Source organism: Amphibalanus amphitrite, unplaced genomic scaffold (assembly GCF_019059575.1).
Source record: "Amphibalanus amphitrite isolate SeventyFive unplaced genomic scaffold, NRLGWU_Aamphi_draft 000418F_arrow, whole genome shotgun sequence".
In the NCBI taxonomy this organism is placed as follows: Eukaryota; Metazoa; Arthropoda; class Thecostraca; order Balanomorpha; family Balanidae; genus Amphibalanus; species Amphibalanus amphitrite.
In genome coordinates this window covers 56,422-72,874 of record NW_024881912.1, presented here as the reverse complement: position 1 = coordinate 72,874, position 16,453 = coordinate 56,422, and the positions used below count along the sequence as shown (strand labels likewise).

The 16,453-nt window shown below is 52.1% G+C and overlaps 2 protein-coding genes across 3 annotated transcripts in view; one reads left to right on the top strand and one right to left on the bottom strand.

The window, feature by feature from the left end:
- Positions 1–2,887, top strand: part of LOC122391000 (unconventional myosin-Ie-like) — a 39,690-nt gene extending 36,803 nt beyond the window's left edge. Inside the window, exons 20-23 of the mRNA XM_043384511.1 lie at positions 130–478; positions 1,352–1,468; positions 1,810–1,877; positions 2,122–2,887. Of these exons, the coding sequence (XP_043240446.1) occupies positions 130–478; positions 1,352–1,468; positions 1,810–1,877; positions 2,122–2,198 (611 nt within the window). The 3' untranslated portion in view covers positions 2,199–2,887. The remainder of the gene's footprint in view (positions 1–129; positions 479–1,351; positions 1,469–1,809; positions 1,878–2,121) is intronic.
- LOC122390998 (protein polybromo-1-like) overlaps positions 2,878–16,453 on the bottom strand; it is a 35,381-nt gene continuing 21,805 nt past the window's right edge. For both annotated transcript variants that reach the window (XM_043384510.1, XM_043384509.1), the window contains 15 exons: positions 16,095–16,207; positions 15,609–15,791; positions 15,051–15,183; positions 14,627–14,738; positions 14,029–14,309; positions 13,658–13,819; positions 13,203–13,363; positions 12,714–12,886; positions 12,148–12,386; positions 11,641–11,757; positions 7,524–7,643; positions 5,803–6,064; positions 5,116–5,266; positions 4,539–4,724; positions 2,878–4,169 (listed from right to left, as the gene is read on the bottom strand). In XM_043384510.1, coding sequence (XP_043240445.1) covers positions 3,929–4,169; positions 4,539–4,724; positions 5,116–5,266; positions 5,803–6,064; positions 7,524–7,643; positions 11,641–11,757; positions 12,148–12,386; positions 12,714–12,886; positions 13,203–13,363; positions 13,658–13,819; positions 14,029–14,309; positions 14,627–14,738; positions 15,051–15,183; positions 15,609–15,791; positions 16,095–16,207 — 2,634 coding nt within the window. In that variant the 3' untranslated portion in view covers positions 2,878–3,928. The remainder of the gene's footprint in view (positions 4,170–4,538; positions 4,725–5,115; positions 5,267–5,802; positions 6,065–7,523; positions 7,644–11,640; positions 11,758–12,147; positions 12,387–12,713; positions 12,887–13,202; positions 13,364–13,657; positions 13,820–14,028; positions 14,310–14,626; positions 14,739–15,050; positions 15,184–15,608; positions 15,792–16,094; positions 16,208–16,453) is intronic.

Here is a 16,453-nt window from a genome sequence, read left to right as displayed (position 1 = left end):
AACTATGCCTAGTTACATAACAGACGTAACTATGCTATTCCAAACGTACGACCCATGTGTAGTGCTATGCACTGTTACGACAGTTCCCTACCGATAAGCCCCCAATCAGAGGTCCTCTCTCCTCTGCAGGGCCGTCGGCGGAGCGGCGCACCACCAAGCGTGCGCCGGGCGGCAAGGGCGCGTCGCGCGCGGCGCCGGGCCGGTCCGGGCTCAGCCACCGTCCGTCGGTGCGCCAGGTGGCGCCGCCGCCGCCCAGCGGTCCGGCGCCGCCGGGCCAGCCGCGCGTCACCGCCGCCACCACGTACGCCATCCCGACGGGTCCGGCGCGCGCCGTCAGCCCGCGGGCGACGCGGCGCGGCTCGCGGCGCGCCCGGCCCGCCTCCGGAAAACTGCCGCAGCCGGGCCACGCGGTGCCGCAGCCCAGGAGGGCGCCCGGCGACGACAGCTACCTGAGGACGCCGGACGCCGGCGTGGCTGGGTGAGTGGGGCGCCGGGAGGTAGTGGTACACCACCTGGGTGAGTGGGGTGGCGGGAGGCGGTGGTGGTACACTCAGCTGGGTGAGTGGGACGCCGGGAGGTAGTGGTACACCACCTGGGTGAGTGGGGTGGCGGGAGGCGGTGGTGGTAGGTACACCACCTGGGTGGGATGGGCAGCGGAGGGAGGCAGGAGAGGGAGCCAGGAAGTGACGAGTGTTCTTACAGGTGTTAGTGGTCAGGTAAGCCGCTTCAATGTTGCTTAAATAGGAATGTGTAATAACGACTTATAGCCAGCAGTGTCTTGCGTCAGAAGCAGGATCGGCTTTGGATTTATGAGGTTCACTGGAATCATGGTGTACACTATACATATAGGTCAACACTCTCGTCATCCGTGTTGTTCAGAATATCCTTCATTTCCGTATGATTATGCTCGTATGACATGGAGTGTTTCATGCTATGGATCTGGCTGGCTTAAACATTGCTTTCAGGAACTGACGCAGTGTCTGGGGTTATATACCTACTCCTGTCCAGCCTTTGTGACACCTTTCGGTCTTCGCCACAGTGTCGCTAACACCTGGAACTCGGTGTTTGTGTGCCACATCGCCGCCCGTCTGACCATGTCCAGTCCGTTCACTGCCTGACCGTGTCACAGTGTCCGTGGTGTCAGGTTTTCTGTCCCGTGTCCGGTGCCGCCCTCTGACCTCCCCCCGTCCGTCACATCGCCGCCCTCTGACCTCCCCCTGTCCGTCACAGCGCCGTCCCCTGACCTCCCCCCGCCCGCCCCCTGACCTCCCCCTGTCCGTCACAGCGCCGCCCCCTGACCTCCCCCTGCCCGTCACAGCGCCGTCCTCTGACCTCTCTCTCCGTGCCACAGTGCGAAGCGGGCCAGCGTCGGTCAGCCCGACTTCAAACCGCTGCCCGGAGAGGGGCGGCCCAAACCGGCGCCCAAGCCGCGCCAACCCAAGTACCCCAAGTGCAAGGCACTGTACAAGTAAGCCCAGTCACAATTAATACATAAATGAAGGAGTATAAAAGGTTTACAGGGTGTACGGATTTGATTGTATCTTACGTCACCAATGTTCTGAGCTGCCATTTTAGGCACGTTTTAGGCCAACCCGAAGCTGATTCATAAACCTTTGCTGGAGTTCAGGTCCGTGTCAGCAGCGGGGCTATTTACGTTCGACCTTTAGGTCCGTGATGGACATCACAGTCCTACACAGAAAACACCTTTATACACACGGTATTACGAGTGTATTGACTTTGCGCCGTGATTGTAACATGACCAATATCATCGGCTTATCTGCCGCATCTGAATGTTTTGCTCTTTTGCAGATACGACGCGCAAGACGTGGATGAGCTGAGTTTTGAAGAAGGTGACATACTAGAACTTGTACATGAAGGTGGGTTTCCAACATGAACAGAGCATCGAATTCATTTATGACCGTAAATGAGTAACGAATGAATCATTCGTTTATGAGTGGATTTGTTAATGATGCATTTTAAGCGTGACTGGATAAAGTCACTCCTTATGACGCACGCACGGTACGAGCCATGCCTTCTCCGAGTTGCCGTTGTCCATATCAGGACCCACTGGTAGCTACTGGCTTCGATTGGCTATTATTAACCGGTTTTCTCTTGTTTCAGACGCGTCGGGCTGGTGGCGGGGGATCTTCAACGGCAAGCAGGCGCTGTTCCCCGGTAACTACGTGGAAAAGCTGTGAGATGAGAGCCGAAAAGCCGTGAGCGTGGCCTACTGGTTCGAACGTGCGGGAGCTCAGAGCTCCGCTGACATCGAGACAAAACAGCGTCGAGACAGCGTCCGACAAGACAGCCTGTCTCCATAGAGTATTGAGACAATGACGAGTGAACGTTTCATCGGAGGATATGAAGAGTCGTGTATTTGTGAGCGCCGGGCTACCACGCGGCGTTCTGTTTCAGTAATTCCATGAGAGGGAGGTCCTATCGCGAGCACGCCTCTTTGCCCCACCGCCTGTGATAGTTGTGCGTGTACTGGTGGGCTGAGACTGCGCCCGCGGCCCGTGACTCCTGCGTTCAGTTGTGTGACCGGCGCAATGGCGTGTGCTCAGTCACACGTGTTAGAGATAGGTGATAGGTGACCCGTCAGTTCACGTTGTTTGTTAACCGCAGACGATCGCGCTTGATATAATTTATATGCATGATCATGTAATCGTTATGCCTTGTGCACACCGTCGCGTACCTCAGGCCGTCAATGGGAGCGGTTTGTCCAGCGATTGACATGTCGTCAGAGGCCGAGAGCTCAGTGCGCGCCCCTGCCATCTGTCGGCGGGAGGTTGAACTAGTCTGCTGCGGACGCCGCCAAGCGCCGAGCGTTCGTCTGTCCCGCTCCCCACGAGTTCGTGCACCAAATAAGACAGGGGAGAAACGAGAATGCGTGTATTACTTTTGGCGCGAACATGTAAAAGGATGGCGGGAGATCGCCGCCGTTTGTACGTCACAACTTTGAGACAGAACACGTGAAAAAAGAACCCCAGGCGACGCGACTCACTCGCGGCGTGACAGGAGCAGAATGCCCGGGGGCGTCACAGACGACGTCATAGGGTCCCAGAGTTCCCCATCGGGCTCACTGGCGGCCATCAGAGCTCCCTCAGTCCGCCACCATCGGGCCCAAGGATCTCCGTCCTAACGTCCACAATGGACAGTCCACCGCGCAGCTCTGTCCACAGTAGATAGCGAGAAGCCCGTCCACGCATAGTGAGCCCACGACCCACACAGACACGCACAACGGCACAGAGCGTGCCACGACTCGCATCACTCACACTCCCTCTAGAGGGGACTCACGCCCGACGATTCGCGGTCTGTGCCAGCGTACACCGCAAGGGGCGGCTGGACCCACCGGCCACCCCCGTGGGCCGCCTCAGCAAAGCGGTGCTGGTTTAGACAGACAGTAATGGACCAAACCCCGGACAACGTAAGCCCGAGGCTCCTGGCAGACATTCTTAGACGGAACACCACTGGCGACACACGGCACGCATACAGTTCAGAGATCAGAGGCAGGCCGACAATATGCACAGAGAGTGGCGCAGAACGGCGACACTATAGGCAGAGGACCACCGGAGAGGGAGCGCTCGCCGCGGACCCAACAAACCACCGAAATCACCAGATGTGAGCGGACGGGATCACGACTCACACGGAATGAGCTCCGTGTCGGAACAGATTTTATCCAGACATGATCATCGCGTCAACGTGAGTTCTGCTTCATAACGCATCGCATGATGATCGGCGCTCGAATTTTGATAAAACGCAAGAATGTCTGGTCTTTAACTTAAACTCTAACCTCCGGAGCTTTCTACGAGTCTCTCCAGGTCCATCCATCTCTCATTCCACCTTCCCCCTCTCTTTCCTCCGAGTCCACTTTCTCGTCTCTCGCTCCCCATGAGCCCCTCTGCCCCTCTCTCCGCTCACCGGCTGCTCAGAGGCGTCCCTCGTAGGCGCGCGAGATTCCCAGCGCATCCTTCATCAGGTAGTCGCGGAGGTGCCAGAGCGTCTTGACCACGGATGTGCTGTCGGCCAGTCCGTCGGCCAGCCAGTGGGTGGGCAGCCGGGCCGTGTCGGGTACCGGCGTGGTCTCGGGTGTGGCGTGCAGCTGGCGCTCCCAGCCGCCCTGCTGCTGAGGCACCGACGCCCGCTCCGGCTGCAGCGTCTCAATGTACCTGAACGAGGGCAGGGAGGGGGTCAGCGGGGTGGATGGGCTGAGGCTGGGGATGGTGAGATATACTGAGTTGAGCAGACAGGAGCGGGAATACATATGCATTAGAAACGCTTGCTCCTAAGGTAAGATAGGTTTTCACTGGTGTCTTCCTAGGTTAGTTTGTGAAATAAAAAAACTAATAATCCAGCAGCCACTGAAATGCATTCACCTGTCACCAGCGTGGCAACATGTGAATGGCACCCCCCTGACCACCAGCTATCTACAAACCAGGAAGTATCTACCTTACTTCCTCGTCTTGGCACCACGACCTCCCTACTCCCTTCCCATCCACTCATTCCAAGCCCCCCCCCCCATCTCCCCAGCTGCGCACCTGATGTAGGCCTCCGAGTGGAGGAGCCGCTGCGGCCGGGCCGGCGCCGCCACGAAGCGCGGCTCCGGCGCGCCCGTGCTGCTCGTCGGAGTGGACACGCCCGAGCCGGGGCCGTGCTGGCGGACGGCGCCGCCCTGGCCGGCAGCGGCGCCGGCCGCCGCGCTGCCGCGGCGCGGCACAAAGTTCCTGGCGAGAGGAGGGACGAGGTTCAGTGGGTGGGGGCTGGGGACATGATCTGGGGGTGAGTGACTGTAATATTCATACGTGTGATTGTGTGCTATTCACAATAGCATCAAGCACTTGGCTGGTCGTCGGAGATCGCCGTTAACAGGTAACTCATCACAAACAGCTCTCAAGGGACCCAACGACGAGCGAACGCGAATACACGATTACATTTACCATATCTGAATCTCGTCAATCCCACCCTATACCTATCCCCCCATAATCTTCCTGTTCCTTCCCCGTTCAACTGACCTGGTCCCTTTTCTCTCCCCATCCCCACCCAACCCCCATCCCCGTCCCCTCCCGCATCGCCCGCCCAACTGAGCCCACCCGGCCTGTCGCCCCCCGAACTGACCTGCCGCGCTCGTGCGGCGCCACCACCCTGCCGTTGTTCTTCTGAATGTGCACCTCCTTGACGTGTCGCATCAGCCGGCCGGCGTTCGGGAACGGCGTGGAGCCCTTCTTGATGCGGTTACAGCCGCGCCACTGGCACTGGTACTCGTCAGCTGTGGAACGGGGAGGGGTTCAGGTCGAGTGAATACGGGGATAAACGGGGTAAGGGGACGAGATAGGCAAAAAGGTGAAAACAGGGTAGCGCGGAGAGAACACAGAAAGCGGCCTAAGATCATCGTGATAGTCTAAAAACGAGTTAGTAACTTCTAGTTACGAGGATACTCTAAATGTACGCAATTACATCAGGAAAACAATGCTCTCCGAAATACCCAAACATTAATCCAATGAAGTCCCGTTTTTTTTTATTGGCACAGGATTTTCTCGCAAACGGACAACAGTAGCGGTATTTTTAAACATCGCAGCAACTATAAAAAATAGGCATGTCTCGGGGCGTTCAAGCCCTGGACCCACTTGTGAGAGTGGGACATGCGCATGCTCCGGGGCAGCACAGAGAGGAGGACCGAGAGCGTGTCACGTTAATCCAACAGTCGTCCAAATCAAAGACCCAGATATTGGTTTTACCAATGTAATCGACCAAAGCCCTCGCCCATCATCCCCCACCCTCCAGTCCCCAGTCGCTCTCCCTTACAGACGGTGGCGGCGTAGACGGGCACGTGTCCGCCCGGCTCGGCGTTGCAGTGGTCGATCAGCTCGCTCATGTCCTCGTACTGGAAGTCGCAGCCGAGCCAGCAGCAGTCGTACACCACGTCGGGCCCGACCAGGCTGGCGCCCAGCACGGCGCGGCTCGGCGTGTCCGCCATCTCCACTCGCAGACTGGCCACGGAGTCGGCGTTCATGCGCGCCGCGCGCTCCTCATAGGAGGCCTTCTCGGCCGCCGAGAGGTTCTTCCACTGAGGGAGTAAGGGAGGGGAGGGGGAGGTGAGAGGTGAGGAGGCTTCTCAGTGATGGAAATTTAGAAGTAAAAATTTAGAAATTTGGAAATTTGGAAATTTGGAAATTTGGAAATTTGAAAAAAAAATTGGAAATTTAGAAGTAGAGGAGAGAGGGTGGTGCGACTGGTGTGGAGATTCGGGAGAGATACTAAGGTCGTTAGGAGCAGCCGCGGGGTGAGCCAGTGTTTAAAAAAGGGCAGCCGGAATACGTCAGATGGATAACACATCAATGACGACATTTAATGCGTCGACCCTAATTCCATTGATTCACACTTTAACAGCAAACGCGAATCTTTGTGCTTGCATTTGTAATTTATGTGGTTACAAAACAAATCAATAAGGTAGCGTCAATGCTGCAAAACATAGGAAGCGAGCCATAAGGGGCAATGCTCGTAAATGGAAAGCTCGATAGGTGGCTAGTGCAGCATGGGCTGAGCAGGTGTTGATCGGTCATCAATGGGGGATCTACCAGCTAAGGATTCACACAAACATCAGACACAGTTTCACAGATAAAATGACGGCAAGGACGAAACTAAAGGTCAATCATAAAACAATAGAAACGGGCATATGCAGGAACTCTCGATACGCCATTTTGTTCAGCAAGCTGTCGCACAGCACATAAGACAGATTAGTGTCACAAAACGGTAAATACAAAATCTTGAACATGCCTCAGCAAACATTTACAAACACTCAGAACATGCCAACATTAGTTACTGAATCGTATGACAACACGCATTAGGATCGCATAAAATAAAACAATAGTAAAAGCAACAAAACTGGGCAAAACAAGCCGGAACTGTAGCTGGTCGAGACGGGTGCAAAACCATCGAAAGGCATCGCCGAGAGAGTAAAATTCGGCCAGCTGGCCAGACCGTACCGGTGCCTTACCATCTTTTCAGTGTCCAGATTCGCCTACCGATTGGCACAACAGATGTATCAGCAAATGTCACATTGGATTGCCCAGTTTTGAGCAGAGGAAAGGCACACAACATTCAACAATAAACGTTGTTTATCCGCTTCCTGAGCTAAAATATCGTCGACTGAATAATTACATGTGGCTTTGATATGTCTACTGCAGTAAGAAATACATCATTGTAACGAAGAGGCTTAAATGGATAGATACCCGGCTGAGCACAGACGTAAATAGACTCTGTGCGGAGCATCCCGTAACTGCGACACACATCATCTGACCGGCTCCAATAAGCCAAAGAAAGCACCCAGGTCAGCCTCACAGTTGCTGCTAAATGGTGAGTCACGCACGCCCATCAGTTCAACCTGCGCCGCCCCTTCAATGTCCCGGCCCCTTCCCCATGGTTTGACTACATAGACTGGATTCCTTCCCGTCACCCTGTCCCTTCCCGTTCTGCCAAGTCCCTCCTGCCCGGCAACCACTGTCCGGTCCGTCCCGGGTCCTCACCTCTGTGCCCACAAGCCGACTGATGTCGCCAAAGTTGGCCGACGGGTTATTGGAGGTGATCTTCTTCCTGATGTCGGCAGAGTACAGGATGTAGCCCGTCAGAATCTTCAGACGCTTACTCTGTGCGTAAAAAACGGTTAGAAAATTGTTAGAAATGTGTTGATGCATATTCATGGAGCAATGCTCATCGCATAATGCCGTAAGTTGGTCAAAGTATCAACCCTATATAATATCACACGGGGCCGGTAAAATGTTTCATTCAGGACCGAGGGATTTGTTGAGTTTTCCGCACGAGACCGAAGGTCGAGGGCGGAAAATTCAACAAAGCCCGAGCATGGATTACTTATATGGATTGGAAACTCCGCCGATTTTCGCGACATCGGGTACTGCGCATGCGCAGATCGACGTACAGGAATCTCGCCAGTGCCACAATGGCGGCGGACGGCAGTTCTTGGTGCGGCGCGATTAATTGCAAAAACTCGAAGAAAAAAAACCCTGATCTGTCTTTTCACCGAATCCCAAGTGATCCTGAAAGGTTACTGTACATATAGGAAGTGTTTTTTAATGGAAGTTCGATCTAGCATATGAGTAAAAAGCCTATGCATCACTGGCGTCGTTGGAGGTTTGGGCCAGTACATATCTATAGTCAGGAGATATAAGCCTTTTTTCCAGTGGACCACTTCAAGAGGTTTATTATTTGTCAATCATTAGCTATTATGCTTAGCCAATATGGCAGGACCTTGGACACTTGTCTGCCAGCATTTTTGTCAACGACAACCCCAGGCCAGCTCAGCTGACCCGCCCTGGAGGAGGTCAATCAATGCATCCCCCATCCATTAGTTTTTCCTTGCTAAGGTCATATTACCACCCTGACTGCTGATTAACCTTGTTTTAATGGGACTACAGTCATTGAATGACTGCTTCCCTACTTCTGCCGTGCAAAGGGAAAAGAGCATAAGTGCGGGCTTCCACACACAGGAAAGAGGATGCAAGTGCATGCATTCACATTTTGTGTCGGTTCATTTTTTCTGTGCCCAGCAGCTTGCGCTTAAGTTTTTTTTTTTTGCTTTGCACGACAGACTTGTTTGTTGTTTTAACATGTGCACAGGCACCATCTCATTGGTATTCAACAATGCGTTAGGATCATTCCATGCATGGAGGTCAAGGTGGAACTAGGTCACTGGGAAATAGTTAAAATGTGTCATTAAGGCTTCTACCATATTGATGCTACACCTCCCCCCCCCCTCCCCGCCAAGGCAATGGGTGGTAAACATGAGAAGAGAAGATATCATGAAGAACTCAACAGACTATCTTCATGTCAACATCGGCCAACTGGGCTCTTTGAGGAGTGAGTATCAGATAGATGAGAAATTGGCGTTCTTTATCGTTGATCTGCCTAACCTAATGTTCTTCTGGTCTTAGATTAGGCGGCATGCGCGCGATCCGACCAATCGATGTCGATACGAGTGTTTGGAATTCAGATGAGTGAGGATTGGATTACTATACCGTGTCCGCGCGATCACAATCGATGTTTATTTGAGTGTTTTGAATCACCTGTGATTTCGAAATGAATATCATGATGCCATGCGTCACATGTGTTTGTGGATTACACGTAAATACAGAATGACATGCAATGAGTGGAACGATGTTTGAACTAACAGAACTATGGGAGCAGAACTATGGGATTGTGAACTATGGGACTCACGGGTTGTGAGTCACAACAGCTCGCCGTCACAACTTGTGACGGCGAGCTGCGACGGCCTCCTGGTGACCGTCCGAGTGTGTGAAAAGCGGCGCCTGGGGACGCCTGCACAACCCCGGTGCACTGTCACCGCGGGGAGACAAGCTACTAAAGACCGGTTGGTAAGTGGTATTGGACGTGCGGTGAGTATATGTTACATATTTCCATCGAAATAGTTACCGGGTCACCGTCGATCAGCGTATTCCTGCGGGCGAGCCAGCCGCCGGCCGAGCACATTCCTGTATGTCGATATCCTCGCCGCTAGATGGCAGGCGCGCACCAATGTCGCGGCTGGTAATGGCGCACGCGGGGAGTTTCCAATCCATATATAGTTATCCATGGCCCGAGGTCCTGAATGAAACATTCCGGCCCAAGTGTGATCAGTGTTGCCGCTATGGTACGATTGTACCAGATCTGGTACATTTCAACACTTTCTGGTACGCTGGTACACTGAGGCCCAAATCTGGTACATTTCACGGTTTTACGCAAGCATTTCTTTTTTACGTTAAATTTGTATATTTCTGTCTCCAAAAATCAATCAGAATCAATATTAAAACGAATATGCTGTAACAGGAAGACCACTTAAATAAGCATCTTCCTAAGCATATTTCTATAGTTCGTTTTTTTTCAAAACCAGTTTGAATCCAAGTACATTTTTCGCACGAAATGTACAAGCACGCACTTTTATCCCGCGAAACGACCAAAAACTGAGCTTGAGAAAATCGAACGTCGCCTTATTTTAACATGTGATTTATTCCCGATAAATTCCATGCGTACTTTTTAAAACTAAACATTGGAACAGTGATGATGTCATGCTGTCGAACTTGCATTGCAATGTAATGTATAACCAGTACCCATTACTACCATGGACAGAATTGTTTACTCCGTTTTGACCTCGGTAACAATGAAACTGAAATTTTCCTTAAATTTGTCGACACATTAAGCCACCGTTGACCGTAGGAATGTTAGCTGCCAGCTGCCACCAGTGACGTCATCATAGTATGATCATTGACCTATACTAGACTATAGAGGTCAATGAGTATGATAATTTTTGAAGATACAATTTGCATGTATTTAACGAGCATAATTTGGAATTGAATATTTTATTATTGGCCAGACGCTGAAGTTGCCAATGAGAGCTAGCTTCGATAATGAACTTGGAGCCAAACCGATGTTGAAAAAAACTAACTATAACTATATTCCTTAGCAATATATGTAGTAGGTATAAGAAGTTACAATTATTGTTAGCCTGACTTACGAGTTACGTAACATTAATGCGGTTACCTAAAGCAAATCATATTATGAAGTGGATACGGACAACAGATGTCGCATAAATCCAAATATGAGCACCAAACACAGGAATTGACCGGAATTGATGTAGAATCTTGTTGATCTATGACGTTTTGGTGTATTTTATACAATGGTACATAACTTGGTACATTGGCATACCCCATATGGTACGAAATAGGTTCGTTTTGGTACATTTTCATTCAGAATCTGGTACGTGTCGAAAATTCCCAACGGCAACACTGAGTGTGATATTTATTTTAGCATATGCCGTTTAATTTCCATATTTAAGCTTCTTTAACAATTGAACATGCTTGAAAGAAGTGAAAAAACCAATAACGAATATCAAGAACTAAAAAATGTACATATTCCCTGACCAAGATAATAAACCAAGCCGACTCAAGATCACTGTGTTCCATCCTTGTGTCTGGCTCTGAGTTGGATTCATATCAAACCAAGAACATCTATTTCAATCTATGTCATATGAAAAGCTAGAGTAACGTTCGTTTTCAATATTAGAGAAGAGTGGAAGGTATACCATCCTGTGAAGTGAACGCTTGGTTTTTTACCCATGTCAGTATGAATAAAGTTTTTACTGATCAATGTGAAATGCGTTTTTGTCAATTCATTGCAGTTGTAAAAGACATGAAATGGACGCCATAAATGTAGGTGATTAATTAATATGTCTGTACATTAGGATTTAAAATATTATCTTATTGAAAACCAACATTTACAATCTGTTCAATAGTTCAAAGCGACCAAATGCAACACGTAAGTTCACGTTAGATTTCTATCAGTTAAGCTCTTTTCCAGCGCCTTCCTCCGTCTCAGGAAATGCTTCAAAAGTTCGCTGATAAAATGTTTTGCCCATGGGCCGAAACCTTTGCTCAATAGCCTTCAACATTATGCGGTTTAATCTAAAAAGCTTTTACCGCACGCTCGCGCTAATGCTAAAGACATACTCCGGCATATGCTAAAACCTCATATCAACAGGCAGCCCACGCCAATTATAAGAAGTTACACACACTCATGAATCATATAACAGCAATCCAAACGTATCTGTGCTAGGATGCGGTCGCCGGCGCGTACCTTTTTGTAGCTGCTGACTGGTGTGCCGACTGAGGCGTTATCGGCCGACCCCACCGACGCTGGAGGGCCGTCCAGGGAGTCCTCGTCCCCGACCTTACTGCCGGCCGGAGAGGATACCTGTGAGAGACAGGGGAAGGTCAGAGAGGTTGGCGAATCGTCCAGTCCTCGTCCCCCACCTTACTGCCGGCCGGAGAGTATACCTGTGGGAGATAGGGGAAGGTCAGAGAGGCTGGCGGGTAGGCCGTCCAGCGAGTCTTCACCCCCGACCTTACTGCCGGCCGGAGAGGATACCTGCCGGGTGCGGGAAAGGTCAGGAGAGAAGGATGAAGCCCGATTTACACGGTCTGATATCGGCGATGGGTCTTGCGAATAAGACATGCGATGGAGTAAACTGTCAGCTTAACTCTAGCTCTAAATACGATCACAAACATGAAACATACTTCACTGAGTTGCTCAACTGCACCTCTTATCTCTCCAACTTCCCCAAAGCCAGCCTGCCTAACGTACCCCGACGGCCTCAGCGAAGAGCGACTTGATGCGCTCGGAGGCCTCCTGCTGGATGGTGGCCAGGGGCTGTTTGCGCAGCACCAGCAGCCGCCGGAAGTGGTACACCTCGTCCTCCAGGACGGCTTCCGAGTGCACGTAGCGCTTGGGGTCGCCGCCGCGCGGCACGATCTGACGCTTGGACTCGTCAAACAGGTTCTCACAGACGTACACGTCCGCCTCGGGGATCTCGGTGGGACGGCCTGTGGACGGAGGGGGAGGGGTGTCAGGGGGCGCCGCTGCCGCGGTGGAGGCAGACCACAGCGAAAAATGAAACACTTACTTGTGAGTAAAACAACAGCATCTAACATTACCCACATGCATCCCTGATTGGATGGAATGACCCGGTCTGCAGCGAGAAGGCAACACTCAAATGAGCACATATCCGTGATGGGTGCGCAACAACACAACTGATAGGCCAGCTTGTGCTCCAACTTCCAACATTCTTCCAATACTCCACAGTCTCTGTTCAGCAAAACCCTCTTTAGCACCCCTCATCCGACTCCCGTCTCCCTTTCAGCCGAACTCACGTGAGCAGTAGTCGGTATAGTCGAGCACGCAGCACTTCCCGGTGACGAACGCCATGGGGTGTGTGTCCTCCAGCAGTGAGACGAACACCTCCTGTTTGTAAAACATCTGCTGCACCGAGGAGGCGATCTCGGCGGACGTCATGTACGTCGGACCGTGGAAGTACTGAGAACCGCTGCGGGCGGGACACGGTAGGGGGTCAGAGACCAGGGGTCAGGGATCACGGCAGGGGTTAGGGGTCACGGTCGGAGGTCATAGGAGGGGTGAAAACTCGAAACAAATGTACAGAGATCATATTGGTATCTTTCGCTAAGGTGAAAAATATTTTGCGTCCAGAAAACCCAATTCTATTACGCTGAAAACACGTGATAGTAATGCAGTTACATTGGTATATCAATTGCAAACTCGCCAAGCTGTTACATACTGTAACCCGTGACAACCCTCACTCAAGATACACGCGTTGACTCCCCACACCACTCCACTCCACTCACTCTGGCGTGGTCCACATGGTGTCCACCTGCGCGATGACCTGCTTGCTGTGCTCCGACTTGACGTACACGCAGTCGCCCGTCTTCAGCACCAGCATACCCGTGTTCAGCTGCTCGTAGTACGTGTTGCCGTCCATCGCGCTCCGGTTGTCGATCTCGACGTTCTAGAGGACGGCGTGGGGGGGGGGGGGGCGGTCAAGGAGCGAATTATGGGTAAACAGGAAACATCCCGGTGGAACATACAAGTTCCGACGACTGTGAGAGGAGACCACCTTTACCGGAAGCTACACACTAATCAACCAGTTTGTTACTACATTACTGTCTATAAGTCACACTCGCATCACAATTAAGCGTCTTTATCCTAGGACCCTATTACACAAACCTTTACTACAACTCTCCCCGCTTATCTAAACTTCGCACACATCCCAAAAACTCCCAAGACCCCTCGAATTACGTACCGGCACCTCCCGCGTGCGGATCTTCATCTCGCACTCCTCCAGCTCCGCCAGCTCCTCTTTGTGTTTCTCCACGCGCTTCTTGAAGACGGACATGACGCGTCGCGGCTCGAGAGGAACCTCACGCTCGCGCAGCGTCTCCGGCGGCGCAGAGAACGGGTACAGCTGGCAGAGGGGAGGGCAGGGCGACGGGTGAGCGGTGTGGGTGTTAATGAAAGCGGAAGACGAAAAAGAGAAAGAGGTCCCCTGTGGAGTAAAAAGCGTGCGGAACCAAATTTTCTCAGATTGATTATACGATGCTCGAATGTCCTTATCAAATAAAAAAGAAGAAAATAAACCATCGTCCATAGCGATTCCAGCTCTAAACGTCTCACCTTGATCTTTTTAAAGGTCTTGGACTTGCTGGAGTAGCGTGACTCGCAGACGTACACGTCCTGCTCCGCGTACCCCTCCGGCTGCAGTCGGAAGTAGTCCTTGACCGACATGACGGCGCACTTGCCGACGATCTGGCTGAGCGGGCAGCCGATGTGCTGGTCTGACTTGAACACCTCCTTTTCGAGGAACTTGCGCGTGTGCAGGTGGAACGTCTCCTCGGGCCGGAAGAACCAGCAGCCGTACATCATCTGCTGGCCCTCGTTGTTGGTCCACAGACGCTCTGCACGTGGTGCGGGAGGGTCAGTCGCCCACCTTCGGGGTGTAACAGGGAGGAAATACGCCCGTGGAACCCAATCCTGGTTGAGGAAAGCAGTCGATTATAGTTGAAGGTAATTGAGTGATTTAAAAAAAAAAAATATCTCGTAGCAACAGCTGAAGTGACAAAATATGTTCAACCAAATTTACTGATTGCTTACATCACTTTTAAGGGGGGTATGACAACACCAAAGTCCTGACAAGCCCTAGCCCAAGCTCTATCAACTGTATTCCCATTCAGCGTCCCCTATTATGGGAGATTCGACATGCGCCTAATCGTACCGATGTTGACGATGTGCTTCTCGACGCCCTTGTCCTTGGGCTCGACGTAGACGAACTCGCCGGTGCAGTACTGGATCTGGTTGAAGCTCATGGCGTCCCCCTGCGGCGCCGGCTGACGGAGGGCGGAGAGGGTCAGCAGAACACGGGAGGACCGAGGGGCACGGGAGGTCAGCGGTGAGCGGCACCAGAGGAACGAAGGCGTATTTAAAACCAAGGGTCACAAGCCCTCGGAAGGCTACAGGTCAGACAGAGCAGAGATGATATCATAATCTGTAGCCCATACGATTGCTTTCAATGGCGAGCAATTGATCTAATGTCAAGTTGAAATTATCAATGATGTAAGCCACGTCCAAAAAAGGTAATAATTTTAAACGCAAAAATACCGAGCGAACGATCTACGATACACACCATAAGAAATACCGACCTTGGCGTCCTGGCTCTCGTCCTCCTCGTTTTTGACCTCGGGTTTGAGCTGGGCGATGAGCTCCTTCAGGTTGTCCTGGGAGAAGGAGAGCGCCGGAGACGAGAGCAGCGTGCCGCTCCGGCACAGCTCGTCACTGAAAGAACGGGAGGTTATACACAGGGTAAACACAACACAGCAGCGTGCCCCTCCGGCACAGCTCGTCACTGAAAGAACGGGAGGTTATACACAGGGTAAACACAACACAGCAGCGTGCCGCTCCGGCACAGCTCGTCACTGCCCAGACAGATATAACGGGAGGTTATACACAGGGTAAACACATAAACACAACACAGACGACGACGGGCTGTTCTAAGAGAACATGTTGAGGATCACTTCCAAATTTCAAAAAGACTATGGCCAGCCACCTTGATATGCTACCATCCAGCTACTTAATACCAATCCGCTATAATTAATCACATGACATCGGTGGCCCTAGCGCCACGTCCCCTCATTCACCCCAGGCTCCAACTCCAATCCATCGACCCACGTCACTTTCCCTTCCCCAGTTACTCAACATACCGATACGAGATGAAGAACATCTGCATCTCGCAGGCATCCTCGAACGTCTGCGAGTCGTGCTTGCTAAGGCGCCGGGCCCGGTCCAGCACAGCGAATACGTCCTCCTGGAAGACGTCCAACCGCGTGTACAGGCCGCGGTCCAGCCGGCGCTTGATTATCTCCATCGAGATGCCGCGCACACGGCTGGGGAGGCGACAAGGCGACCGTCAGAAGGGAGCAGTGGAAGTTAGATGGGCGGCCAGATAACATAATCAAGGTTAGATGGTAGACCACACGGTAAGGAGAGATGAGCCAGCCCGTGTTGGGTGTAAGGACAAGGTAGGGTTTACGGGCGCGGTAATTTGCGGTCGGGTTAGATAGAGTCAGCAGTCAGCTATCGACCGGGGACCGCGAATCTACTAGCACCTTCTGTCACAGTAGAACCAGTTATTCATTCGGCGTAGGGTCAGAATATGGGACACCCGCATGCAGCGTTGTTATGCATACCTCTGTCCCTCGACCTCGTCGTGCTCGGGCAGCTCAGCCAGTGAGTCGGAAAAGCAGCGTCCGTCGGCGTCCTGGTGGTTGTACGTGGCGATAAACAGCGAGGTCAGCAGCTCCTGAAAACAAAGACGGAATAGAGACACAGAGTCAGCACGGTGGCTGTAAGTGGCGATAAATAGCTCCTGAGGATACAGACAGAACGGAAGTACACGGTCAGCATACGGTAAAGCAGTTTCTTGACTGGACGGTTTCAGCGCAGCCGCGAGCACCGTCCCAGTCTTGCACATGAGCCTCCCCAGGCACGGATACTGTCTCACCAGCCATCACATTTCCACAAGCCAGCTATCCTAGCGGTCAGCACC